General features: G+C 36.2%; 1 protein-coding gene across 15 annotated transcripts in view; it reads left to right on the forward strand.

The window, feature by feature from the left end:
- TJP1 (tight junction protein 1) overlaps window positions 1-27,594 on the forward strand; it is a 239,816-nt gene that overhangs the window by 179,652 nt on the left and 32,570 nt on the right. For all 15 annotated transcript variants that reach the window (XM_032391257.1, XM_032391259.1, XM_032391260.1 and 12 more), the window contains 7 exons: window positions 3,533-3,809; window positions 7,623-7,726; window positions 8,313-8,481; window positions 9,308-9,455; window positions 21,963-22,102; window positions 23,034-23,139; window positions 25,772-25,922. In XM_032391257.1, coding sequence (XP_032247148.1) covers window positions 3,533-3,809; window positions 7,623-7,726; window positions 8,313-8,481; window positions 9,308-9,455; window positions 21,963-22,102; window positions 23,034-23,139; window positions 25,772-25,922 — 1,095 coding nt within the window. The remainder of the gene's footprint in view (window positions 1-3,532; window positions 3,810-7,622; window positions 7,727-8,312; window positions 8,482-9,307; window positions 9,456-21,962; window positions 22,103-23,033; window positions 23,140-25,771; window positions 25,923-27,594) is intronic.

Genomic DNA, 27,594 nt, shown 5'->3' on the forward strand with positions numbered 1-27,594 from the left:
GCAGTCGCTTAACCAACTGAGCCACCCAGGCGCCCGCCATATGACTTTTAGAATAAAACCCCATTGTCTTAGATTGTGGTCTTTCATTGTGAGGTGTCTTTCTTAACTCTTAATTCATCTCCGGCCATAACCAGAACCTCAGGGTCATTATATACATTGTTTTTGCTTCTTTAGTTTTGTTTTTTTTCAGTTCTGAATAACCAGCTCCTCTTCCCCCTTTTCTTCCCTGTGCTCTTACATTGGGGTGGTTGGTTGTTTATATGATTATCTTTCCATAAACTAAGAGCTCCTTGGGTATTAAGCAAATAAATTATTTCTTTTCTGTTGAACTAAAATGTTAGATCCCTATGAGATAATGTCATTACCATAAATAAGGTAATTTAGCTTTAACAATAAGTGAAGTTAGAAATTGTTTATGACACAGTGAGCATGTATAATTTTTACTAAAATTCTCACCATCCTAAAAAAGCATTATGAAATAAATGATTGGGCAGAAACATCTCCTAGAGATGACCTCTGTGAGCACTTCAGTATATCTCCATGTGGCTACTTACCTAGCCCATTCATGGGTGGGCATTTCAGTGTCTAGTTTCTACAAGTATTAAAAAAAAAATACTGTGTTGAAGATCATTGTGTTTCTACCTACCTGTTCAGTTACTGTTTAGGAATAACTTCTTAGGAGTGGCTTTTCAGTCAGAAGGCATGAATGACTTGATATATGTATTGCCGGTGCCCTTCAGAAAGCCAATAGGGTATTGAGAGTCCAATTTTATCAACAGTTTTTAAATCTTTGGCCAACAGTCTGAACATAGTAATTCAAATGAAATATTTTACAGTACAAATGAGTTTGATCATCTCGTAGTGTATATACTGCCCATTTATGTTTCTTTTTTGCTTATTCCTTTGCATCGCTGTGGTGGTGATTGTCGTACTAGAGAGCTGTATATATTAGGGTGGTTAGCCTTATGTCATATATACTACATGTATTGTTTGCCTATTTGCTTTTGTGAGTGTAAGTTGTTTATGGTGATTGGGGGCTTGTTTTTATGTCATTTTGTTTCAGCACTGAAATGCTTTCGTTTTTGTGTTGTCATGTCTGTCAGATGTTTACTTGGTTGGTTCTGCCTTTGGTGTCAGGCTTACAAAAGCCTTTACCTTACCAGAGTTATAAAAGCATATATCCTTTATTATATTCTAGTACTTGTAGAATTTCATTGTTTTATTTTACATTTGAATCTTTAATTTAGCTAAACTGTTTTGAAGTAGGCATTTTCCCCCAAATTTCTCTTTCAAAATTTTCAGTGTTAAAATCAAGCATAATTGTCAAACCTGCTAAATATCTTCTTGTAGGTTTATGACCATTAATTATAATATACATAGAGAATTATAACAGGATTGGATATTTTTCAATAGGTTAAGCACTTAACTGGTTGCAAATATTTCATTATAGGTATAGTTAAATGCACGGTAAGGACCTTCTCCAAGGAACTTGAATCGTAATAGGATAGATGGGTATACACAGTCATAACCATAATGTACATCGGACATTGAGAGTAGTTTCAGGTACAGTAAATTTCCAAAGAGGTGGCAGGCACTCTCTTGGAGGAAGACATGGAAAGCTCCTGGTCCTCATCTGGTTACTCTGTTTTTGTATGTTGCTAGGGGGGGAATTGAAGATTTAAAGTAATACTGCAAAAGTATTACTTCTAAAATAGTTTGTTGGAGATTGAAATAGAGGTGAGACTAAAATACAGAGAGTCAGTTAAGAATGCTTTACAGTAAATGTTACTTGATAAGGGCCTGAGCTGTGGGGCGCAGAGGGGGGAAAGACAGGCAGCCTTCTCTCAGTTCCTAACAGGGAACTGAGCTGTCTGTTCTTGTCATGTGTTGGCATCTTGCTGCTGCTTCAGCTTCAGTGTTGTTTCCTCAGAAGGGCCTTCTCTGATCACCCTTGGTAGTAGAAAGGAACAGCGAGCAGTATTAAGTGTAGAGCAGCCCTTTGAAGAAAATTAGCCACAAAGGGAGGAGATAGGATAACTTGGAAATATGTAGCAAGACAAAGGAATAGAAGATTAATTAGCAGATTAGTAGTAGGCAGAGGAGAAATTTGAGGGAGAGATGAAAGTCATAAGTACCTTCAGGGGTTGTTATTGTGAAGAAGGTATTAGAGATGGGTAGGGATAAGAATAAGAGCTCATATGGGAGGATTTCATTCATTCAGGAAGAGGATCAACTTGGTCTTTGAGCCCCGAAGGAAGACTAAATAAATGAGATACTAAAAAAACGTAGGAGTGTAGGGGAAGTGAAGTGGCACTGATCTCTGTAAGTCAGGCTAAGCAATTGGGGTCTTGGAGAATGGTTTTGAAATACCTGTGTTAGCAAATTCCATAGAGAGGCAAGGGGCAGAGGAAAGCATTACTGAACAAGCAAAAGAATTCTGTCAAGTAAAATGAATTTATGGAGGACCTACTCAGCAAAGTGTGGAAACGCAGCCATCTGAAGGTGAAGATAATACAGGACTGGAGTTTGTCATGGCAGGTGATTGAGAGGTCAAGAGAAAGTCATTTAAATATCACAGCATGATATTTCACGAAAACTTGGGAGGAAGGCAGGTGAAACCAGGAAGGAATTAATGGACTGGGAGAACAGATGAGAAAGGAATCGGAAAGAAGATGGGAATAGAAAAGTTTAAGTAGATCAAGGCATCAAAAGTAGAGACAAGGAGTGTTAACCCAAGAAGATCTTACAGATCTGTGAAGAGATCCAGGGTGTATCAGGCTGAGAAGGCGAGGTGCACACAGTCCAGGGATTAAGAGGCCACTCAATCAAAAGGTAACGCTTGTAGATCTTGAACCTACAGAAAGTGAAGGAAATAAATGAACAGGGAAAATTGAACCACTTATCAGAGTCATTGAGGAAAGAAAGCCAGAAGATGGGATTTATACCAAGATGAGAAATTATAAATTGGAGAGATACAGAAACCGAAAGTAGTTTGTATTGGTGAAATATAACAGAGTTACTAGCTCCAACTTTACTAAGTTGAATGTTAGTGTGGAAGTACAGTAAATTTCTCTGTTAAGGGTTTCAGTAGGACAGTTATGGGCCTTGATATTGATGGATTTTGAAAATTTCAAGGTGCCAAGTTGGGCTTGCAAGTTTGCTTGGTAACAACTACAGTATATTTGATGGTATTAGAGTACAGTGCCCCATCCTTTATTTCAACCACCAACAATTACTAGTTTTTCTTTAAGCTTGTGATTATTATACCTAGAAAATCTTTTCTGAATTAAGTAACTAAGGACTTCATTTGCCTCACTATTCCAGATTTGGTTCTTAACCAGATCTGTTTAGAAAACACAACCATTATGGAAATGTATTTTCTAGTAATCTGTTAAAATTTTTTGTGTATTGTGTGTCTCTGATACATAATTAGATTAATTGATAAGGGACCAGAAAACTGTAATTTTCCTTTCTCTTAGAAATGAAAGTATATATGGAAATCAGTCAGCTTCTTTGTAATCTTTATTTGTAGACCATTCGGAGGAAGAAGAAAGTTCAGATACCAGTTAGTCGTCCTGATCCTGAACCAGTGTCTGAGAATGAAGAAGATAGTTACGATGAGGAAGTCCATGACCCAAGAAGCAGTCGTGGCGGTCTGGTCAGTAGAAGGAGTGAGAAGAGTTGGGCAAGGGATAGAAGTGCAAGCAGAGAGAGGAGTTTGTCCCCACGGTCTGATAGGCGATCTGTGGCCTCCAGTCAACCTGCCAAACCCACCAAAGTCACATTGGTGAAATCCCGGAAAAATGAAGGTATTCTCTACCAACTCGTTTATCATTTTTGCATGAAAATGTTTACACTAATTGTGGTAAGAAGTAAAATTGCCATCCCTTCCTGTCCTTGCTTTTGTTCTCTTCATTGTTATGTCCTGTTGCCGTAAGTCATGTCCCGTTAGCAGGCTTTCGGAATCATCTCTTTTCTCTTGAATTATTTTGTTGTAGCAGATAGTCCTTCAGATAAATTGTCCAGTAGTTAGATTTTGGATTCCTTGTGATTAGGATAGCCAAATGCAAATTATGCTAGCAAATGTCATACCATGACCAAGCTCAGATTCAGTGTTTTACCTAGCTGTTAGGATCAGTAGTAGCATAACCATGGGAAGAAATCTTAGGCTTGAGGGGTGGGGGGGGCAGAATACTTTTTAAATGAAGAGATTAAGGGGAAGGAGCCCCCTGATAGGGTATCTCCATAATGCAGGACATCTTTAAAATTTTTTAAACTGAAGCCAGCTGCCTCCCCTAGTTAATCAGATTTGATAAGAATGAATCTGTGGCATCTTCCTGTTGTGGACATGTCTCTCAAATGCTGGAAAGCATCTGTGACTGATCATTTTGGTAAAAAGGTGTTGTTCTAAGAATACCATGCGGGCTCACTGTGATCTGCTCTACCGGCACCTGACAGACCTTTTTCTAGTTCTTGCTCTCCACCTTACACTGCAGTGGACTTCTCACACTGCCTAGCCCTGCTGTTTCTACTTCATTTTACCACTCATTTTCCAACCCTCTCTGGCCTGATATCTGTTTCACCTTGCTCCCCAAACCATTCATACTAATTCAGTAGAAATTTTCAGTCTTTATTTTACTTGCCTTTTCAGTACCATTTTACATAGCATTAACCACTTCTATATTTTATCATATGCGCTGCTGAAGTGAGCACGACTTCCTGTGTTTTGAAATTATGTCTTCTCTCGGCTTCAAGAGAATGGTAATACTGTGTCCTTCTGGGTCTCCCACCCCCTTTCTGTATCCTTTGCAACTTCATTTTCCTCATCCTACTCTCTAACCTTAGGTAGATTTCTGTTCTAGAATCTCTTTTTTCCTTCAACATAACCTCTTTACGCAGTCTCATCTACTCATTGCTTCAGTTATCTGCTGCTAATGGCAAACCTTATTTCTCCAGTCCATGTCTGTGTACTTTTGTGAGCCAGCTGACCATTAGGCATACTCACTTCAGTGTTTCATGTAGCTCCCTCAAACTCAACACATCTCGAATGAAACTCACATCTTCCTCTTAAAATTGTTGTGTTTCTTATGAAGTCACTCGTTTGATAAATTCTCATCTACCCAGTTTCTCATGCCGGTTATGGATAACATGGTAGTTATCCTTAACATCTCTCTTTTCCTCACTTCCCTATACCCAGTTAATACACGCTAACTTCCTAAATACCACGCTTAAATAGCCATCCCACTTCTGCCTTTCTCCACCGCCAGCACCCTTATCCAAGCTACCATAATCTTTTTTTCTTTCAGCTGTGTTGAGATGTAATTGACATTGTGTATAAAATTTTATACATTTAAGATGTAAACATGATGGTTTGATATTATAAAATGATCACAATCAAGTTTATCACAGCCATCATTTACATGATACCTTAGTTACCTCACATCCTCTAATAGTTATGGTTTGTTTTTTTTTTTTTTTTTTTTTTGGTCTGGTGAGCAACCATCACCTCTTAAGTGAACTTAATGAGTCTCAAGAACTAGTCTGTGGATCCCTTCCAGTCAGTTCTGCAGACACCCTCACAGAGATGCATTTGTTTTTAACCATCCTGTCTCTACCACCCACCCCACCTACACACAGTCATCCTTTTGGTTTAGTAGTATTTCTACTTTAGTATTTCTTCTTCAGAAAGACCTTCTTGGACTCCATACTGGACACGGAACCCTGTATTGCCTTTATCTGACCTCCTCTCACACTTATATTTGCCCCTACTGTGTGTGGAAGTTGCCAGAGTGCAGGGACTATCTTTCGTTTGCTGCTTTTTATCCATAGTGCCTGGCACATAGTTAATATTTACTCAAGGAAACACTTGGAGTAAATGCATATATGAGGATTATTTTGAAGTCATCTCTGTATTGGTCATTTATAACTTTATTTAATCTTTTGTTTTAAAGATTTTTTCATTTATTTGAGAGTGAGAGAGAACACAAGGAGAGAGGGAACACAAGCAGGGGCAGAGGGAGAGGAAGAAGCAGGCTCCCCACTGAGCAGAGAGCCCGACACGGGGCTCCATCCCAGGCCCAGGGATCATGACCTGAGCTGAAGGCAGACACTTAACTGACTGAGCCACCCAGGTGCCCCTGTAACTTTTTTTTTTTTTTTAAAGATTTTATTAATTTATTTGACAGAGAGAGACACAGCGAGAAAAGGAACACAAGCAGGGGAAGTGGGAGAGAGAGTAGCAGGCTTCCCGCCTAGCAGGGAGCCCGATGTGGGCCCTGGGATCATGACCTGAGCCAAAGGCAGATGCTTAACGACTGAGCCACCCAGGCGCCCCACCCCTGTAACTTTTTAATCTTAAATAAGGATAGGTTTGTCATCAATACTGTATTCTTTTGTGATATAACAACCATTAAGCACATATACTTGACTGCCTAGATCCTCTCAAAAGTCATTTTATTTTTTTTACCCTGATTTTCCTGCTTGTGAGCACTCTTCGTATATTTGCCTTAACTTTGCCTTAAGTTAACTTATAGAAGCTTGAGTTAGCTGACCTGCTACCCATCCCATATTAAAAACAAAACCCCAAGAGAGTTTTTTTGGGGGGGTTCCCCCCCTTTTCCTTAATGCAGAAAGACACAGTCCTTTTCTCTCTCCTGAGAGAACCAGGAGCAGTGCGTTTCAAACTGTTGGTGTTATGTTGTCGTCATTGTTCTAGTTTACAAACAGACAAAATTCTACAGTTTTGCAGGTCCCTGGACAGTTTTCTGGACTCTCCTGGTACCTTCTTCAACTCTGACCATTTCCTCACCCATAGATAGAATTAATGTTGCCTCACTTTTGGACACTTGGTTGGTGTTAAAAGGAAAGGATTGGCATTTATAACTCCTGCCTGTATCTGCACAGCTAGTTGAAGCCTTTGTTTGCACTCATACAAAGTTTATGTCCTAATGCTCTGTATATGTCTCTCCAGTGTAGAGGTGTGTGGAATCGGAAATTGGGGAAAACAAAAACAGTGTATGCTTGGTAACACAAGTCATCAATAAAATTGTCAACCTTTCCAGAGTTTTTCCAGCCTCAAGCAGTTCACTTTTTAGAATTGTATTCGTTAAACCTTCTGAGAAGCTAGTGTATTATTACAACATAGAAAGAAATGGTCTGCTCTTCAGGGCTTTTTTCTCTGAGTTAAATGGGAATAAGGTCTGTCAGTCTTCGCTTGAATCACATACTTCCTTTGCTTTCACATTGCTTTGATGATTAGAGGAAATGTCATCTTTACAGGGTAACCAAGAATAATTTCTTGTTATTGATTATACTTAAAAACTCAATGTGGGGGCGCCTCGGTGGCTCAGTCATTAAGCATATGCCTTCAGCTCAGGTCCTGATCCCGGGGTCCTGGGATCGAGCCCAGCATCGGGTTCCCTGCTCGGCGTGAAGCCTGCTTCTCCCTCTCTCACTCCCCCTGCTTGTGTTCCCTCTCTTGCTGTCTCTTTCTCTGTCAAATAAATAAATAAAATCTTAAAAACAACAACAACAAAAACTCAATGTGGTGATTACTATTATGTTTTTAAACTCTTAAGTCTCTTAGCATTTTACACTAAAGACATTTAAATATGTTCTTTCAGAGTATGGTCTTCGATTGGCCAGCCATATATTTGTAAAGGAAATTTCACAAGATAGTTTGGCAGCAAGAGATGGCAATATTCAAGAAGGCGATGTTGTATTAAAGGTATCGTCCTGTTCTTACATTTTAATAAACTGAAATAAAAAACAAATTCTAATGTAATCATATAATGCTTCTGCTCATGTTCAAAGCAATTTTGCCAAAAAAATTAAAAATCTGTGTTTGGGGCACTGGATGGCTTGCCATTTTTAATGGACAAAAATGGTTTGTCTGTTATTACATGTCAACACTAATGTTTTTCTTTAGGCATGGAGTCATCCTGAGCGATTAATCGCTACAAATGAATTACCATTCACTGGTAGGAGCTACTTTGTAGGTAGATATGTCTAGTCTTATACAATAAGTGTCTTGATGACTGCCCTAAATATTATTGAAATGTTAGTTTGCTTATAAGCAATAGAAAGTGACAGGCTCAGTGATAGTAATTTGGGTTTTCTGACAAAGCAACAGTATATTAAAATTTTATTATTTCAGGGAAGGAGGAGTACTTTGATAATACAGGAAAGTATAAAGGGAATATTTTGGTTCTTACGGCAAGCCAAGGATAGTTTAAATATTCCTGTTTCATAACATTAAGTTAACATTTATATTTTTGTCATTTATTTTCAACCTAGTTTCTTTTCCATTGCAGATAAATGGTACTGTGACAGAAAATATGTCACTGACAGATGCAAAGACATTGATAGAAAGGTCTAAAGGCAAGTTAAAAATGGTAGTTCAGAGGGATGAACGAGCCACCCTATTGAACGTCCCTGATCTTTCTGACAGTATCCACTCTGCTAATGCCTCTGAGAGAGACGGTGAGTACAGTTCTGTTTGGAAAGTCCCTTTAAGTGCCCTATTAAAGTTGTAGGAAGATTTGATACGTTTGAGCGAAATAATTTTCTACAAGCCAGACACCTTCAAAATCTAAGAATTACAAATATTTATACTGGGGGTAGAGGGTTTACTTTTAGTTACTTTCTAGTTTTACTGAGAAAAAATCGACATACATCAGTGTGGAAGTTTAAGGTACATAGCATGATGGTTTGATTTACGTATATTGTGAAACATTTACCGTAGTATATTTGGTTAACATCTATTATCTTCTCCTATGGATAAAATAAAAAGAAAAAAGTTCTCCTTGTGATGAGAACTCTTAGAATCTAGTCTCTTTAACAACTTTATATACCATAAAGCACTGTTAGCTATAGTCATCATGTTGTACATTACATCCCTGGTGCTCATTTATTTTGTAACTGGAAGTTTGCACCTTCCTCTAATTCCCCTTCCCCCCTTCCCCCCTCACTGCCCTCCTGGTAACCACAAGTCTGATCTCTTTCTATGAGTTTGGTGGTTGTGTAGGTTTGTGGGTTTTTTTGTGGTTGTTCTGTTTTGTTTTGTTTTTGTCTTTCTCTGACTTATTTCTACTTAGCATATGCATTCAAGGTCCATCGATGGTGTCACTTTTTTTTTTTTTCTGTAGGCAGCTCACCATTTTTATCAGTGGTTGATAAAGTTAATGCTTAAAACAACAATTTTATATGAAATTATATTTAGTAGCTTATATCTGTTATCATTGGAGTACCTTAACATTTTACTATAATCATTTCATGGGGAAATAAATAGCACCCTTTTACCTAACAGACATTTCAGAAATTCAGTCACTGGCATCAGATCATTCTGGTCGATCACATGACAGACCTCCCCGCCACAGCCGGTCACGATCACCTGACCAACGGTCAGAGCCTTCTGATCATTCCAGACACTCTCCACAGCAGCCTAGCAGTGGCAGGTAAATCACACTCTATTGTTAATATAGTTACGTGTGCTTGATACATGTTTGTGGTATTGCTTACAAATAAAACTAGAAGATAGATTTTCTTTTGATTATGTTTTTTTGTGTGTTTTTAAAAATCAATTTAGGGATTATCTAGAAAACCAGAGGTCAGTGAAACTTCTTAAAGAATGAAAGAATAAATATTTTAGGTATGCAGACTACACAGCTTCTTGTCACTACTCTGTCTTTGTAGCACAGAAGTATAACTGTAGACAGTATGTAAATGAACAGGCAGGGCAGTGTTCCAGTGAAACTTTTTATAAAAACAGTTGGCCTTGAGCTGCAGTTTGCTGATCCACTGAATTAGAAGATGCTAGCCAGCTTATAGAATCTATTGCTTGGGAAAGTTAACTGTACTAGCAGTCCTTCCCTAGACAGTTTAATCTGGACTTTGTTTTCCTTTTTAAAAATACACTCTGTATTTATGCCAGAGAGTCTGGTACACTATTAGTATATGACTTACCTGAGTTTATATGGTCTTTGGGGTTGCATGTACATTTGAGAAACTGAAAATTATTGCCATTATCTCTAGAAAAGGGCACATGTACACATACATGTAGCATTTTACATAAAATTTATGGACATTCGCAGGGTTCTGTAGGCCACCCAGTTGATCTGTGGTTTTTAATAATAATCCATATGGAGATCTTTAGGAGGCACTTGAAAACTTGAGTGAAATAGTTTAGGATTAGAGATGGTAATTTGGGACTTAATTGCGTGGAGGTGTTAGCTCAAGCCATAGAAGTCACTAAGGTTGTGAAGAAAAACAATGTGGAGAGGCCAACAACTGGACTGTGGGGAGTACGTTCCTTGAGGAAGGTGAGGAGGCAAGAAAGAAGTGAACAGAGAAAGGAGGAATATCTAGCCAGAAGAAAGCTTTTTAAAAGATTGTCAAAAGCCATAGTGATACGACTGTGCACTGCTGGTTTTGAGAAATTTGTGAAGTTGATTCTTTATAAATTTCAAATTTTAGATATATAAATTAACTCTGATCTTTATTTTAAGGTTGTAATGATTTTTTTAAAAGGAATATTAATAGTATGTCACAAGCCATCCTGGTTTATCTTACAACTGATTATTATTTTTAACTGCTACAAGTTAATATATTGGTTTTAAAAATCTTCCTGACACAGCATAGATGTTACCTGGAAAAAGATTGCTGCCACAGCACATACACAGTGATATAACTAACACCCTTGGATGATTCATGGGAGCAGATGTAATTTTAACTCATTTCTCTCACCTAGAAACCATGCTGGTATCAAACAATTTGGACATGATTTTCCTAAAAAAAAAAAGAAAGAAAGAAAGATCCAAATTTTGGCCATTAGTTTTTATTGTGAGCAAATTTGAAATTTTAGAAAGTTTTTTTGATGTCTACTTTTTTTCATTAAATTTCATTCACACTTGGCATCTGTAACTTAGAAGTTGAGGTTTTTATAAAAAAGATTTTTTATATTTCAGTTGGGGTGTTTTAATTGGGAACCTCAGGTATTCTCATGGGTAATACCAGTTATATGAGATCTTTTAAAAATACAGAATCCTAGGCCCTGTTCTCAGATGGAGGCAGGGAATAGTGGGGTTTTTTTGTTTAAGTTGCTGGTATCATTCTCTTCTGTGCACTACCAGATTTAGGAACATGGTTAGAACATGTAGCATATACTAAAGAAAAGAGTGCTTCAACTACAGAAGACCCAAAGTCTTCAGGTTATTTCCAGATTTTTGTGCTGAGAATTTAATTCCTGAGAACTCTGTGACCTGCCCATAAGCAAGATGTACAGTAGTACCAGTTGCTTAAAGGTTGTATTCCTTCCCCTAAAGTTCATGTTAAAATCCTAATAACTGTGGAGTTGTAGAGGATTATCCTTTGTTGAGAAACAATTTAGATGTTCTTTTAAGAGTAAAATCCTGGTGTTAAAAAAACACCATGAGTCCTATACAGCATCCCATCATTGTTATGACCTACTTACATTGTTCTGTGTGATGTTCTTTCCTGAGAAAGCAAACATTACATGGACAGACCTCTTGAGAAAAACACATTAGCATGTGTTATAATTATCATTATAACTAGGTGAGCAGTGTATCCTCACTATTGTTTAGAACACGGTTTGGCAGACTACAGCCTATAGGCCAAATACAGCCTGCTGCCTGATTTTGCAAATAAGGTTTTATTGGAACCCATCCTGTAATGGCGTAAAGAAGTTGCAACAGAGACTATGGCTCACAGAGCCATATAAGGAAAAAGCCAGTCCCTGGTCTAGAATGTTAAAATAGTCGTGTTTTTAAACTAAAAAACAATGTGTGTATAGAGAGAGTTACTACAGGGATTTCCTTATACCTTGATGCTTGTTGCCAAGTTTGTTTTGTATTTTATTCAGTGATGTTTCAGAGCCCACTCTGGGCTAAGACTTGCACTCCAGGAGCTAGGGATACTGAGAGAGTCCACAGCTCGTGGCACTGCTGCATGGTGATAACCAAGTAGCTTTCAGTGAGAAGATTCTTTGACTGGTCTCACTGTGATCCCTGCACATCTAGAGAGTATTTGATTTGCAGGCTATGTTCTAAGCCTCTGCTTGGGTATAGTTTACTCCCCCTACTGTGTAACGTTTAATTTAACAGATCCGTCTTAGGACTTTTCCCCCTTGGGTAACAGTTTACCTTTTTTGTCCTGTCCTGTGAACTGTTACAGTAAAGGTGACTGTGATGCCACTGATTATCATAAGCAGGTGCAGTATTGAAAAAATTGTATTGTAGTAAAAGCTCAGACTAAGATAATGTTGAATTTGCATTGTAAAGATTATGTTTTGTATTACTTACACTCAGGCATTCCATAAACTGACAAAGGTTATTTAAGGCCTAAGTTGTTGTCTGAAGTTTTTAGGGAATGTATTTTAACAAATAGAAAAGGTTTAATTTATATTTAGCATATCTGTTTAATCAAAATGGTTGCTTTTGAAGTACTTGAAAGCAGTGTTTTAAGAAGTTTGAAACTTTGTAAAATTTTTAAATATTCTCTTTATTCATTGTTTCTCCTGAGAGAAAATGCTTCTACTAAATTCTGAAGATAGTGGTATCAGTATTGATATGGTTTATGATATAGTAAATGCATGATAGTAAAATTGAATTTTACAAATGAGAAATTTCTAGACTAAATCCAAGTGGTTAGCCCAGTTAAGCTGATATATTTGAGATGAAAACCATTTCCTATGTGGTCCACCTTTTACTATCAGCTTTTTACTATACAAGGTTGAATTTAAGCTCATGATCTTGTTCTCCAGGAGTGCCAGGTAAATCCTAACACCTATATATGCATATAATGTATCTGCTTAAATACCTTAGAAAAGTCTTAGCTTTTAAATTAAAGATCATTATTTTTACTTACACACTTTACACCTTCCATAATTGTTTTCTTAGATATTAGAGAGCTATAAATATTTTTTGATTCTAGTATATATAGTTTCTGTCAGATATTACTTGGTTCTCTCTCTGGAACTTTGCCAATAGGCTAAAAATTATTGAGACATTTACATGTATCAGTTGGACATTTCTTTTTACTCTTTTAAAATGTGGAGATGTGGGCGCCTGGGTGGCTCAGTTGGTTAAGCGACTGCCTTCGGCTCAGGTCATGATCCTGGAGTCCCTGGATCGAGTCCCGCATCGGGCTCCCTGCTCGGCGGGGAGTCTGCTTCTCCCTCTGACCCTCCCCCCTCTCATGTGCTGTCTCTCTCATTCTGTCTCTCTCAAATAAATAAATAAAATCTTTAAAAAAAAAAAAAATAAAAAATAAAAAAATAAAAAAAAAATAAAATGTGGAGATGTGCCCATTTTGTGACTGGTGAATTTCAGATTTTGTTTCCTGATCTTCGGTTTTAGTTCTTTGTCTTAAGTAAAAAAACGTTTTATTACTTCCTGTTTAATAGATAGATGCTTTATTCAGAACGAGATTTACATGTGATAATGTTGGTAATTAACTTGTTGTAGGTACTGCTACATTTTCTTTTTCAGACTATGAAGTCCTTCATGTTTGTTTGTTTTTGGTTTCTCCTTCATCTTTGAAAAAAAGGGCCAGGTAGAAAGATACGATTCCTGAAGTGTCTCAGTGAAAATAATGAATCGATTAATGACTCCTTCCCCTTGGCTTCTGTGCCTTCCAGTTGGACTGAGGCAGTTGGTTGTGAGTTGATGCAGCACCGTGAACATTTTACTGTGACAGCTCAAGGATTTTTTTTTTTTTTTTTTTTTTTACCGGTAATCTTGACATTATCCTGCTAATTCTTACTAAGCTAAATATTTATTGATATCATGTATATGTTATCAATATATGGTTATAAATTATGCCCTGAACAGTCTAGGCAAGATCCATGCTGTCACAGAACTTTAGGGCTTATATCCAGGTGAAGAAAGCAGATAAGTAACTTTGAAATATGAAAAAGTAATTTCTTTTAGTGGCAAGTACTATAAAGAAAATTAGGATATAGTATGATAGTGAACGTGGAGGGGACAATATTAGATAATATGATCAGAGAAGAAGGCTTCTCTAAAGTGACCTCATCTTGAAATGAGTAAGAAAGAGCTCTCTCGATGAAGATTATTACAGAATAAGAATAGCACATGCCATTTCTCAACTAGGAATAACAGTAAGATGATCTGTGTGGGTGGATCACAAGAGCAAAGGAGAGAGTGATTGGAGTTCTAAGAAGTTTTTCTTTTGTTTTGGAAAAAATTGTTTCAGTAGGAAAAATATGGAAGTTTTTTAAAAAGTTGTTTATTACTTGAATTAGGGTTTTTTGGGGTAAGATTCTTTGTCTAACATTTAAAAATGAGTGGAACACTGATGACCCATCCTGAACTTTTGTTACTTAGATAAGAGCCAACTTGTTTTCAGTCCTTGGGAATTTTAGGTCGCCAGGTTAAAATTTCAAGCTGAGGCTTTGTATTTGATATGCTTTCTAAGGAGCCAGGCTGAGGAAAGACCATAGTTGGTGCATTTCTCTAGTAATTGACTAGAAACCCAAGTGTAAGAATGTGTGTGCTCAATGATTGCTGGTCAATTTTAACTCCTAAGGGGAGTTTATGGATCTAATGGCAGAAAAGCAGGCTTAAATATTATACTTTATAGCCGCAATTTAAAAAGTAAAAGTATGAATTTTATTTAATTCATCAGCTCTTATACAAGTACAATATAAAACATAAGATATGATATTTAAAAATGGACTGTCCACTTGGTAACGTGTGTTAAAAATAGTAAATGTATGAATACTCTTATTTCCAGATTTAAATAATGTAGAACAATCTTCTGTGTTGTCCTTGTGAGAATCTTCATAAAAAATGAGAGTGTTGCAACATTGGCCCCTTGTTGTAAAATCAACCAAATGTACCTCTGAATCAGATGATTGTTTTACTGTAGGGTACCTACATGGGTCAGTCGGTTGAGCATCCAATTCTTGGTTTTGGCTTGGGTCATGATCTCAGGGTCATGGGATCGATCCCTGCGTCGGGCTCTGTGCTCACTGGGGAGTCTGCTTGGGGTTCTCTTTCTCTCTCTCTCTAAGATAAATAAATCTTAAAAAAGGTCATTTTACTCCAAATATTAATCTAAGTACCTGATAATCATTATACCACTGATGAAGGCTTAACGATGCTATCCTTAAATTAAAAAAAGGTCTTCCTTAGTCCTTCTCATTATTAAAAATTATGCATTTCTACAAAAATCATAGTTTGAACAACAGATGTTTTCCTTCTAAATCAGATGGACCAGGTTAGTCATCATCACCATCATAAATGAACATGTAAGATGATAAGCTTCATACAAGTTTGTATCTCTGTTATCACCTGAAAGCCATTTGCCATAATGAGCAGTTAGATACTCAAATTTTTTCAAAAACATATACACACACATGTATTTCTAGAAAGTAGATTACAATATGTAAAGAATAAACTTAAATTGTGGGAAATTAGCTTGTAAATATGCAAAACAGGTATAATTATTCCCTTGCCTTCTCAGCATACCACTCTTTACTTCTCTGCATCTCTCTGCCTTTGTCATCCCTAGAATTCTGTATGTGCCATGCAGAAAGAGATAATTTTTTTATTGCTATTAAGGAGGAACTACAATGTATAAATATTTTGTTTCTATATAAAATTTAGAAGATTGAGCAATGGTCACAACAGTCTAAATAGTCAGACTTGAGTGTGCCTTTAGTTTTTCTTTTTCATTTCTTCTATCCCTCCCGGCTGAACTCTCCTGTTACTGGAGAAAAGCTGTGGGATATGGTTAAGTTAATTTCTAAACATATCTTTATTGCTAATTATGACTGAGATAGCCAGTAGCCTTTAAAGGAATTAGTATCTAGTTTTTGTTTTCATCCTAGGTTCTATAGGTCTTGCCTCCCTTTATGCAATAAGTGAGTTTCTGAAAAAGTATAAATCCCTTTTTTAGGGTAAGTCATTTACTATGTAATAGGAGTTTGAAGTTGGTTTTATAAAAGAAGGTTTTACTGGAGTGAATGGTCAAGCCTCAAGTTTATTTCCTATATTAGGGTCATTTTTAAAATAAGGCATGACTGACCAGTCAGTTGAGAAGGTGTTTGAGAGCTAGAAGCATGAAAGAAAGCTGCATGAAGAACTGGCGGTCTGGCATGTTTTGTCAGACAGGGTCCTGTCAAGACAGAAAGCTGAATGTGGAGTGAACCCAGCAAGTTTAATGTAAAGAGATTAAATATAACAGGATTGGAGTAACAAAGGATTAGCTAGTAAGAAGTAAAGGGAACACTAAAGAATATAAGAATCGGGTATAGGAACATCCACTCCCCCTGGTGCTGTGATGGAATGCCAAAGAAGAGGCTCCCCAACCCATCCCTAGGGCTCAGAGCCAGCCATGTTGGAAAAGGTACACCCGTGCATGGCTCACTGAATGGCAGAGAATTTGGCTGTGGTGTGTCACCAGAAGAACTTGCAGGAACTTTTCCCTGTAGAGTGCTTGGAACAGGAGTTTCCTGGGCAAGTATCTTGTGAGAGACCTTTACTGCAAAACCATCTTAGGGAGCCATTGGGGAAAACTGCTGACTGCTATGTGCTGCAGGAGCCTGCTGAGGGGACACACACCAGAACCCAGAGGGAGATCCCCTGACCAAGCCACCTGCCCTCTACCTATAGGCCCAAACGCTTGTGATTTTACTTATACCTGAAGTTTTTCACTTAAAACAATTTGTTATTCCTTGCTGATCTGGTAAGAGTGTATGTTACTCTGCTACCCAGTTTACACAGTTGCCTGGATAAGGCTTAAAGAAGGCTGTTTACAATGAATTCATTTATGTGAACTGTTAAAAACTCTTCAGAGACCGTGTTCCACACCATCTCTTAACAACTGTCTTCCATAGAGTTTTTAACCAGCCCAGAGCTTCTAGATAAATGGATCACTGCCATTAGATTGATGTACAAATGAAAACTCTGGAAAATAAACCCTGTCTCCTACCCTCCAGGGGAAAAACAGAAATGCCCTCAAGAGGATCTTGAGGTCCTTGAGAATGTCTGAAATGTCCATCTCGGCTACTCGGAGCCAGAGTATGTGGATAAACATGAGGCTGACTCAGGACAGAAGTGGTTTTTGTATAAAGTCAGCCTTCCTCTTAATAGCAAAAAAAAAAAAAAAAATTTTTTTTTTTTTTTTTTTTTTTTTTGGTAAAACTTAGATATTATTTCAGAGCCAGTTGGGTAGAATCATGTACGGAAGATTTGAGGAAAATGTGTTTTCAATGTCACAGCCTCGCCAGTTTCTTTTGATAAGCGCCACTGATTATAGATGAATTCAGTTTTTGTCTTGCAGTAGACGTAATGATCACATTTGCTCATAATAGAACTTTTTAAATGTTTGGAAAATTTGATTATTTTATTCCTGTACTGTAACTGTAGATCTGCATTGCCCAACATCGTTGCTACTAGCTAGCCACATGTGGTTGCTGAGTGTTTGAAATGTGGCCAGTCCAAATTGAGATGTATTTTAAGTGTGAAATAACACATTGGATTTTGATGACTGAGCACACACAAAAAGATGTAAATTACCTCATTAATAATTTCATTACCTAATGAAATAGTATTTTGGATGTAATGGGTTAAATAAAGTGTATTCACTGATTTTACCTCATTTCATTTAATATGGATTTTAGAAAATTTACATAGATGACTTGCTTCATAATCCTGTTAACAACACTGCTCCTGATCTACGTGTATTATTGAATAATGCCTCCATCTTTTGGTAGATAACAGAAATGCACTAAAAAGAGTAGTAATACTCCAAATATTAATTGTATGAAAGATTTCATAGAATAATATGAGTTCCATCCACCTGAAATGTTATTTAAGTCATAACAGTTGTTACAGGGGGGAAGAAAAAAGGTGATGGGCAATACGGGATGATAATTAACCGAAGATGAAAATACTGGCAGTTTTATGTGATGGAGCCCTATTGCACAACAAATGAAAACTTGTTGGTTATCATTACGGAGGATGTTTACATTAAAGTATTATAATTGATTCTAAGTTACCAAGATGGTAGTTATCATTAATGTCAGTCATTTTAAATTTAGGAAGTTTAAGTTATAAGAAAGAAAATCAATTGTAAATATTTGTTTTTAGATCTTTTTAAAGCAGTTTAAAATTTGCTTGTTGCAGAGCAATAAATCTGTAAAACTATTAAAATTATGCATTCTTTAATCTCATTCTCTTTAAAATGTTCATATTTGTAATACATCATTTGCATTTTTTAATGCAAAATAAAGAATATAAGGAGAATCTTCTATTTTCTACTGCCCTTTACACTCTGAGGTGCCTAGAGCAGTTTGGGGATAAAGCTTAATTGTATTTATTCTTGGACTAATTGTACATGAGATTTTATTACATAAGCAGTGGCTAAAAATTTTGACCTTTTATGATTAAAAATAGTTGATTCTGGTTTGATTTAGAAAATACCTTGACTTTTATAGTTCTTCTTAAAAGACTGTTTTACCTACGTGCAGCTCATATTAATATACATAACTTAAAACTAGAGTACACCCGCATAGAATAGTTAAGTGAATAGAAAATAGGAACTATGAAAAATGCCTATGTTTTATCTTTTCAGGAGGGTAACTGAAGAAACTTTTTCTTGATAAGAGACTGCTAATAATATGCATTAATAGAACCAAATTCTTTGTTTAAAGTTAGACTTAATTACATTTAAAAATATAAACATTATTTTAAAATGAACATTGTTTTAAAATATTTTAAAACATTTCAATCTTCACTCCGTAAGTAATATGTACATATTCTTTGTTGTAAAAATTGAAATAGTATAGGTAGACCTCAAATTCCACTTGGGTTCGGTTTTGTCTACTTCTCCCTCTCGGGGGAAACACTGTTGCCTGTTTGGTTATACCTATCTAGGTCTTTCTCCATGTGGGCATGTGCATGCATGTGTGTTTGTATAGAGCTATGGAGACACCTCTTGATGTCACACCATAGATACTCTGCAGTTTGTGCTTCACATCTTGTGTCAGAGTTATTCTCGTGGCTTTACATATAGCTCTCTTTCATTGTAACTTATTTTAATATGTTAGTTTTTGTCTTCAATTATAAAAGCAACGTATGCTTATTAGAATGAGTAAAATAGGTCAACTCCACCTTACCCTATTTCCCACTGCTCTTGAATTAAACCTTTCTTCGTACTTACACATACTTTTACAAATAAAAGTATCATATATAGAGTTTGTGATTTTATTATTATATTATATCATACTATTTTTTTGTGGGCAGCAAAGCAAGGTTTATTGAGTGATAGCAAAGTGAGATATACAAAGCTCCCGAGGAGGTAGGGGACCCAAGAAGGTTGTTCTGTGTGTGTTTTTAATTAATTAAAAAAGGTCAGACTCTGCACACTATTTTCCAGCTAACTAATTTTACTTAACAATACAGGGTGAACATCCTTCCATCTTATTCTTTTGATGAGAAACTTTACATATTATGGAAATTCTGTTTCTAGGTCTTTGTGCAGTCACTGTTGTATAAGCATCTTTGTCCATGATTTCATATACTGGCTCTTTTTATTTCTGAAGTCATTAAAGAGTATATTGGTATTATTTTTAAATTTTCATGGATAATGCCGATTACTTTCCAGAAGTAATGTTTGAGACTACACTTGTTTCTCAGAATTCCATGTTTACCAATCTGATGGTTGCAAATTGATAACTCCTTATTTTCAATTGATGGTTTCCTGATTACTGGAGCTGAGCATCTTTTATGAGATGATTATTATTATAGTATTATAGTATTATATATATAGTATTGCTTCCTTAGTGAATTGCTAGGTTCATTTCTGTTGCTCATTTTTCTGTTGTGTTGTTCTTTTTCATTTCTTCATCAGTCAATAGGAGCTCTTTTGGGGAGTGCGTTGTAAATATAAGTCTTTATAATACCTTTTCCTGTGCAATTAAACATTTTTAAAAGTGAAATGTTTTCATCTTTATGGCTTCTGGATGTTTATCTTACTTATTTGGGGAAATCTCCCCCAATCTAAGATTGTACAGATTCTCTCCAGGCGTTTTACAGTTTCTGATGCTATTGTTGCTGGCATACTTTTCCCTTTCATTTCTTCTGATTATAGAGGACATTGAGGAAAGTCTGTTGATTTTTTTTAATGTAATTATAATTTTCTTTATATAATTTGTTTTGTATTCTTTTATACTCACTAAAATTCTCCTCAGTATTTCAAGCCTATTATCTCATGATTATATCATCTGAGTCTTCAAAATAGTGATAAATAACCATAGTATTGGCAGGTATCACTGTGTGTTATTACTGATTTTAGTGTAAATACATTCAGCATTTCCCTGTTTAATATGGTCTTGGCTTTTGGTTTTGGAAAATAGTCTCATTATTAATTGTATTGCCTGTATTTTTGCTTTATTTGTGATTTTTGTTAGGAATGGCTGATGAATTTTTTTTCACATTCCTGTTTGACCGATACTTTTTTCTTGTAATATTTGGATGTAATAATGAATTATGTGATAGATTCCTAATGTTAAGCCAGCCATATACTTGTGAAATAACCCTGCTGTGATCATTGTAAAATGATCTTTTAATACATTACTATATTCCCTTAGCTAGCATTTTATTTAGAAGTTTTTCCTCCATTTATAGTTTAAAATATTTATTGTTTTCTCTGTTTGTCCTGTCATTGTCAAGGTTTGGGTGTTAAGGTACTGTTAGCCTCAAATTGAATTGCTGATAGAATGTTGAAAATTTTTGAAATACACGAGATTTTTATGATACTGTTCTCTGCATTACTATGCGTGTTTGGAATTTTCCATAACAAAAAGTTTGGGAAAAATGCATTCTTGGACATGTATGTGTTTCTCTAGGATAAACCTAGAAGTGGAATTACAGGTTTTTGCATGTTTGCCTTTTTTGTTTCAATAAGTAACTCCCATTTTGCCCTTAAATAGTTGTACTTATTTACATTTATTTTACCATCCCTGTGTGAGTACCTGTTTCTCCATGTCCTTCCCTGTGTTTTATATTATTGTGAGAAAGGTCGCATGAATGATGAGATAATTAAAAGCTCTATTTTAATGTGCATTTTCCTAGTTACTAGTGAGTGTGAACATATTTTCATGTTTATTGTTATTTGTATATATTTTTGGTGAATTGTCTCTTCCTAATACTCATTTTTCTCTTGAGTTGTCTCCTTTAAACTGATTTATAGTTCCTTATATGTTCTAAATATCAAATACATATATATACAAATATATATGTGTTGTTAGGCCAATATATAAATTGGTCAGTATGTAAATATGAAGGTATTAAACTCATTACATATCTGAGGTCGAACTATATGAAATAGCTCGTATTTCAGCTGTTTGAACTAAAAAACCTCATTTCATTTGGCATAACCAAAAAATAATATATATATATATTTTAATTACCTGCATTTCTATGTAATCACTGTTGTTGGTGTATGAGGGTTTTTGTGCCTTGAGTTTTACTTTTAACAGTCCACTATTTTCGATGATACAGATTTTTTAAAAATATGTTTTGGACTTAAATTCCATCTGAAATCGTATTTTTGTCATTAATATGCATAGAGATCTAATCTTTCTAAATTTGTGGACATTTGTCCTAACATCATTTATTAAATAAATAACATGTTCTTTTCTGACAATTTTGAACTGCCACTTCCATAATAAATTTTACTACTGGGGATAGATTCATCTATTTTCTGTTTTGTAACTTTGATCTGTTTTTCTATTTCTGTGGCAGTACCACTCTAGTTTTACTAGGTTTTTATAATATTTTGATAGCTGTTAGAGCAAATCCCTTGTCATTGTTTTTCAAAGTTTGCTTGATTGTTCTTAGACTGTTCTCTTACAAATGATTTTCACAATCATCTTTATGCTCATAATTTTTTAAATTTTACAAAATAATGTGTAGTCTCCGGAGCAGAGAGGAAGAAAGAATTTCTAAACCCGGGGCTGTCTCAACTCCTGTGAAGCATGCGGATGATCATACACCTAAAACGGTAGAAGAAGTTGTAGTTGAGAGAAATGAGAAACAAGCACCCACTCTTCCAGGTAAGCCTAGCAAAATACTACATTCAGAAAACATTTGCAATCAGATTAAATAAAATAATTGTCAGAATTTACAGACAATTTAAAGATGTTTCAGTGATTATGGTTATTGTTACTTCTACAGTTACTACTACTGCTTCTCCTAATACGTGTGTTTGAATTTTTCTGTATTTGACTTACAACATATTCCTTATGGGTATGAGGTTGGCATGGATCAGTAGGCTTTCATGAGTTTTTAAAAAATTTTTCTGGATAGAAATTATTCATAGTTAGCAGCTATTCACAATGAGTAAAGTTGTTCTTCACCACTGCTTATTTAGGAGAAATATTAGATTGGCTTAAGAAAAATTTTTAAGTTATTTTACCTATTGAAAGTGTTTTCATAAACGCTATAAGTTATACACTGTAGAGATGTATGTGAGACCAGACAAGATCCATTTGCTTGAGAGGCCAGGAGATTTGGGTTCTATTGTCTCTCAGTTTCTTCTCTCAAATCTTTTTACTCTGCTTGTTCAGTAGCAAGAATGTAGATATTTGAAAACAAATTTTACCACAGTGAAGAAGGCTGCTTTGACTGTCTTAAAGAAATGTAGGGATTCTCTCTTCTTCTCTTTTTCCTCTTCTTCCTCCTCTCCCTGTCCCCCACCCACAGATTTTTCAGACCCTAACAGCTGAAGCTTTGGAAGGCACAGGTAACCATGTAATGTGCATACTTGCTATAAAGACATCAGAATTTATAACTGTACTCTGTACTTTAAAATATATAATATATATGTACCTTATCAGGTTTTCTGAGCTTATATTTTTGTTGATGAATTCTTATATATATATTTTGCGGGCTTTTTATTGTTTGGTATTTTCCGGTTGCTTACATTATTATTCCAGTTTTTAATAAAGTGCTTCCTGCACAATTTTTAAATTTTCTTTCTTTTAGAACCAAAGCCTGTGTATGCTCAAGTTGGACAACCAGATGTGGATTTACCTGTCAGTCCGTCTGATGGTGTCCTACCTAATTCAACTCATGAAGATGGGATTCTCCGGTAATGCGATTATAAACTTGTGTTGTCTTCTCTGTCCATTATTCAGCATTATTTAAAGTGAGAATTCAATTGAGAACCATATTGCATATCCTTTTTAAAAGGGTGTATACCACTTAATGCTATGATTAAGGTCTTATTTCACATTATTTATATGATAGAATTAGAGATTAGAGAACAAAAAAGAAACTTTGGATGTGACTTTCTCACCACTGTCACCTACCTAGTTTTTAGGTTGGGAATTACAAAAATCAAAAAATTGTTTTCTGCTTAGAAATCAGAATTTTCACGAGTTTTCTATTGCCCTAGCATTTAAAAAAACAAACACCAGTGTTTCTCCATTTTAACACTGTTGACATTTTGGGTTGGGTCCTTGTTTATTGTGGTGGACTGTCCTTCACATTGTGGAATGTTGAGCAGCATCCCTGACTACCAGCTGCCAGTAGCACCTCCCAGTTGTAACACCCAAAAATGTCTCCAGACTTTGCCAAATGTTTCTTGGGGACAGAATCACCCTTGGTTGAAAACCTGTTCTAGATTAGTTAGCAACTCAAAAGTACGTTTTTTATATTCCACACCTTTTACTGTTCTGTTTTATACTTAATGAGATTGAGATGTAAATTTCAAACCATCTTGATCATCAAATTAGTCTTTTGTTGCCTGTGTGGTGAAAGGGACATGACGTGAGTAATTCAAAATAACCAAACTTTTAAGTGAGTAGACCCCCCCTGCTCTTACCTTTCTTTGCTTAAGGAAATTGGGTTGTTACTGCAAGACCCAGCTAGATAGAGAGAAAGAACTGAAATAGATGGGTAAGACACAAGATTAAAATGATATATTGTGTTAATATCAGATAACTGATAATTCAAAATTTTATAAATTATGAAGGAATAGTTTCCTTTTTCCTTTTCTTCAGAATTGCTTGAAAGATTTTATAACTCATTAAGGTTTAAGAAAACTGGGATGATTAATTCCAGAGACCTATTTCTCAAGAGACCCCTGAAGAACAGACACTAAAGAGGATTTGAGGTTGTGGGCTGAGCCAGGAAACATTTGGTTATTCATTCAAATCCAGTGACTGGATTTGGGACAGAAGTGGTTAATGGATTTACTTTTTGTTATTGCAAGTAGTTGATGTAACGCCAGTAAAGCAGAATATAAAATGTCAGTCATCTGGGGTACATGACACTGAGACTGGGCCTAAAGCTCTCCTTTAAAAAGGCAGATTTTACTAAGGGATGCAGACTACAATCAATGATTTTTACTAGATCAGTCCGTGTTACAAAAGGACTACCAGGGACCTGGAGTCTCAAGGACTTTGAGGAAGTGTTTAAAACTCTCTGTACAGTTGGTTTGGGAGAGGACCTGGAAAAGTGGACACTATCACAGCTAAGTGATTCACATGGCCCATGGTAACACTGGCCAGTACTTTCATGGAGGGACCAAGGGTGCCACCAACCCTGACAGTGAGTGACTTCATCTAACCTACAGGCTCTGGTGTTTACATGTGGTAAATGGTCATTCTAGGTAAGGAAATGGGACACGTGTGAATACCTTATAAGATCTAAAAGCTTAAGGTGGTCTTTAGTTGTTTTAAAAGAATTAGACCCCCTCCCCTCTTTCCTCAACTCACTTATTCATTTATTTGATTTGTGTTTTTTACTTTCATTGGCTTCTAATCATTTGTTCATTGTTACTTAGTGAATTAAGAGGAAAGGGACTTTTTCTGCACTTCATGTCAGAATAGGTAATAGAATTGTGTGTCTTCTTGACTAGAAAAGTGGGAGAGTTACGGAAACCTAGATGGGTAATTTGTAATTATGTATGTAATTTGTAATTAATTACCTTAAAGCGTAGTTTGTAATTACCGTTTCTCCCTACCCATTCTTCTAAGACATCCTTTAGTTTTTATTTCAGGACTATCACAAGGTTTTGGCACTACACTGATTATAAAAGAACGTGCATACATTAGTTCTTTTTCCATTCTCTGTCTAGTAAGAAAAGGGCAGAGATTGAATATGTGACTAATCCAGAAAGGCTGAAGGATGATAAGTTTTTTATTTAAAATTCAAAGGGACTGCAGAGTAAGTGATCTGTGTCAGAGTGCACCAACTGCCAAGTTTAAAAACCACTATCTCTTGGATGTGGCGATCACAATGCTTGGAGATTCATTTTGATTCCCTGGTATTAGGAAAATTTGTCAATTTATGCCTCAGTTTCTACCTTTGAAAAACAGTACTTCTCAGTTATTCTATGTATAGATGATATGGTATGAATTGGAATGGAAAAAAAGGAAGATGTTTTTAACCATTGCAAATGCCCCACATGCATCCAAGGCACTAAGAGTTGGGAAAACATTGTTTTTATAAAGTAGTTTTATAAATTAGTTGTAAAACCATAATTGCATATTAAATTCAGATATTTTAAAACTTATTAATCAGAGAATAAAAGAAAGTGCCAGTAAAGCTGATTTGGAATTCTAATACTAAATTGTATTCAGTAAATTAGTGGTATGAGGGGAATTTCAGAGATGATGGTCCTTTGTTTCATTCTGAGTGTGGTTTTCATTGTAGCAGTTTACTGTAACTTTTCAAGCTTCTTTTAACCGTTTCAAATAAAATATTTGTTTTAACAGGCCCAGCATGAAATTGGTAAAATTCAGAAAAGGAGATAGTGTGGGTCTGCGCCTGGCTGGTGGAAATGATGTTGGAATATTTGTAGCTGGTGTTCTAGAAGATAGCCCTGCAGCCAAAGAAGGCTTAGAAGAGGGTGATCAAATTCTCAGGGTATGTCAGTATATCAGAGATATGGTTTGAAAGTACTTAGATCTTTAGAGAAAGACATCAAATACAGCAAACCTATTATTATAATTCAGTTGTAATCTTAAGTCACAGTCTTTTGAACCAAATAACCATTCAGATGAGGAATCCGTCTGGTCTTGGTTGTATTGGCCTCGTCCCTTCCCATTTCTGCATTTGCTCTTGTTTATTGCTGTGATATGTGTAACTACACAGTGTGATCCTCTGGTTTCATTTTAATCTCTGATGTAGAACCTACCAAAAAAAAAAAAAAAAAATAGGCCTTAGATCCGTATAATATCCACCAAGTAGTCTTTTTAAGTTCAACTAGACATTCAGGCTGGCAAGACTGACATGGGCCACAACTTACCACCAGTTGTTCCTCTCCCATGGGAGAGGGAGCACTCCTTGCAGCAGTCCACATAGCTCTGTGGGACTTTCTTTACCCTGGGGATGGCTCACATGCAAGGAAATGGGGTGTCCATCGGGCAAATGTGTCAGCTGCCTTGGCTCTGAAGCTTCATACCCCACAAGAGACAGGACCAGTTACAGGAGTCAGAAAGCCCAGCTTAGGTGTGGTCTCTTTTCTTTTGATGTTGTTGTTTTTCTATCTTTGCCATAAGCGATGCTGTCCAGTCATATAGTATCATCTTTATCTGTCTCCTTAAAACATCCAAATCTGTTGGCAGATAAACTATGTCCTGTTTTAACCAGAAGATCATCATCTATTAAATGTGAGTTCCTGTTTGCTCCACCTCTCCAGCGCAGACTGTCATTGCCACCTCTGTTCAGGTCTTCCTGCATTTGGCTACCTCCTGCCCCCTGTCCTGGATTCAGTCTCCAGATCAGAACCTTGCTGCTTTGCTCATGTTTTTCTCTTTCCCTCTCCTCTGGCTCTTCGTTCATCCTGTCTTACTGTCTTACTTCTCTCCTTTTGCTGTTGAAATTGTTGTCAGTCCCTACTCTGCTTCCTTTTCAGTCATCACTGTCCTGAAGTTTTATCGTCTGACTTCCATCATAACCACTACTCAATCTGAAGTTTCATAAGCCATCATCGACCTAATGGCACCCTCAGCCCTCGTTTTCCTTTATTTCCTAGCAGTGTTTTGACTGTCTTAAGTAATGTTTCTTGAAGTCCTTTCTTCCTTAGATTCCCTAACACTTGTCATTCTAGTGCTCTTTTAATCTTGTAAATTCTTTTCCAGTCTTCCTTAATGGTTCTTCTAAAGCTTGGAGAATGTCAGCAGCTCCCTGCTTCTCTTGCTACAGGTCTCCATCTCGATTTTGAGGGCTCATGTCAGCAGCCCACCATCAGAATCTTCACTTTGAGCTCTGCCTGAGTCCCCTCCCCACTGTGCCAGCTGCTGTGGCCATCGTCCTCCATCTGTCCTTTCCCTTCAGACTTCTGTGAAAGTCAAGCTATCATCTTTGACTTACTGGCTTCCATCTGACACTGTACTTTCATTCCTCCTGGTGATACTTACATTGTACTCAGACACAACATGGAGAATGATGTTCACTATACTAAAGAAATTAAACAGACCTATCTCTTAACCACCTCATATCCTATTTGAAATAATCAGGGCATACATACATCATTTTATTTTATTTTTTTAAAGCTGTTATTTTCCTTTTTAAGTAGGCTCTACCCCCAACATGG

Source organism: Phoca vitulina, unplaced genomic scaffold, assembly GCF_004348235.1.
Source record: "Phoca vitulina isolate PV1807 unplaced genomic scaffold, GSC_HSeal_1.0 scaffold61, whole genome shotgun sequence".
Taxonomy (NCBI): Eukaryota; Metazoa; Chordata; class Mammalia; order Carnivora; family Phocidae; genus Phoca; species Phoca vitulina.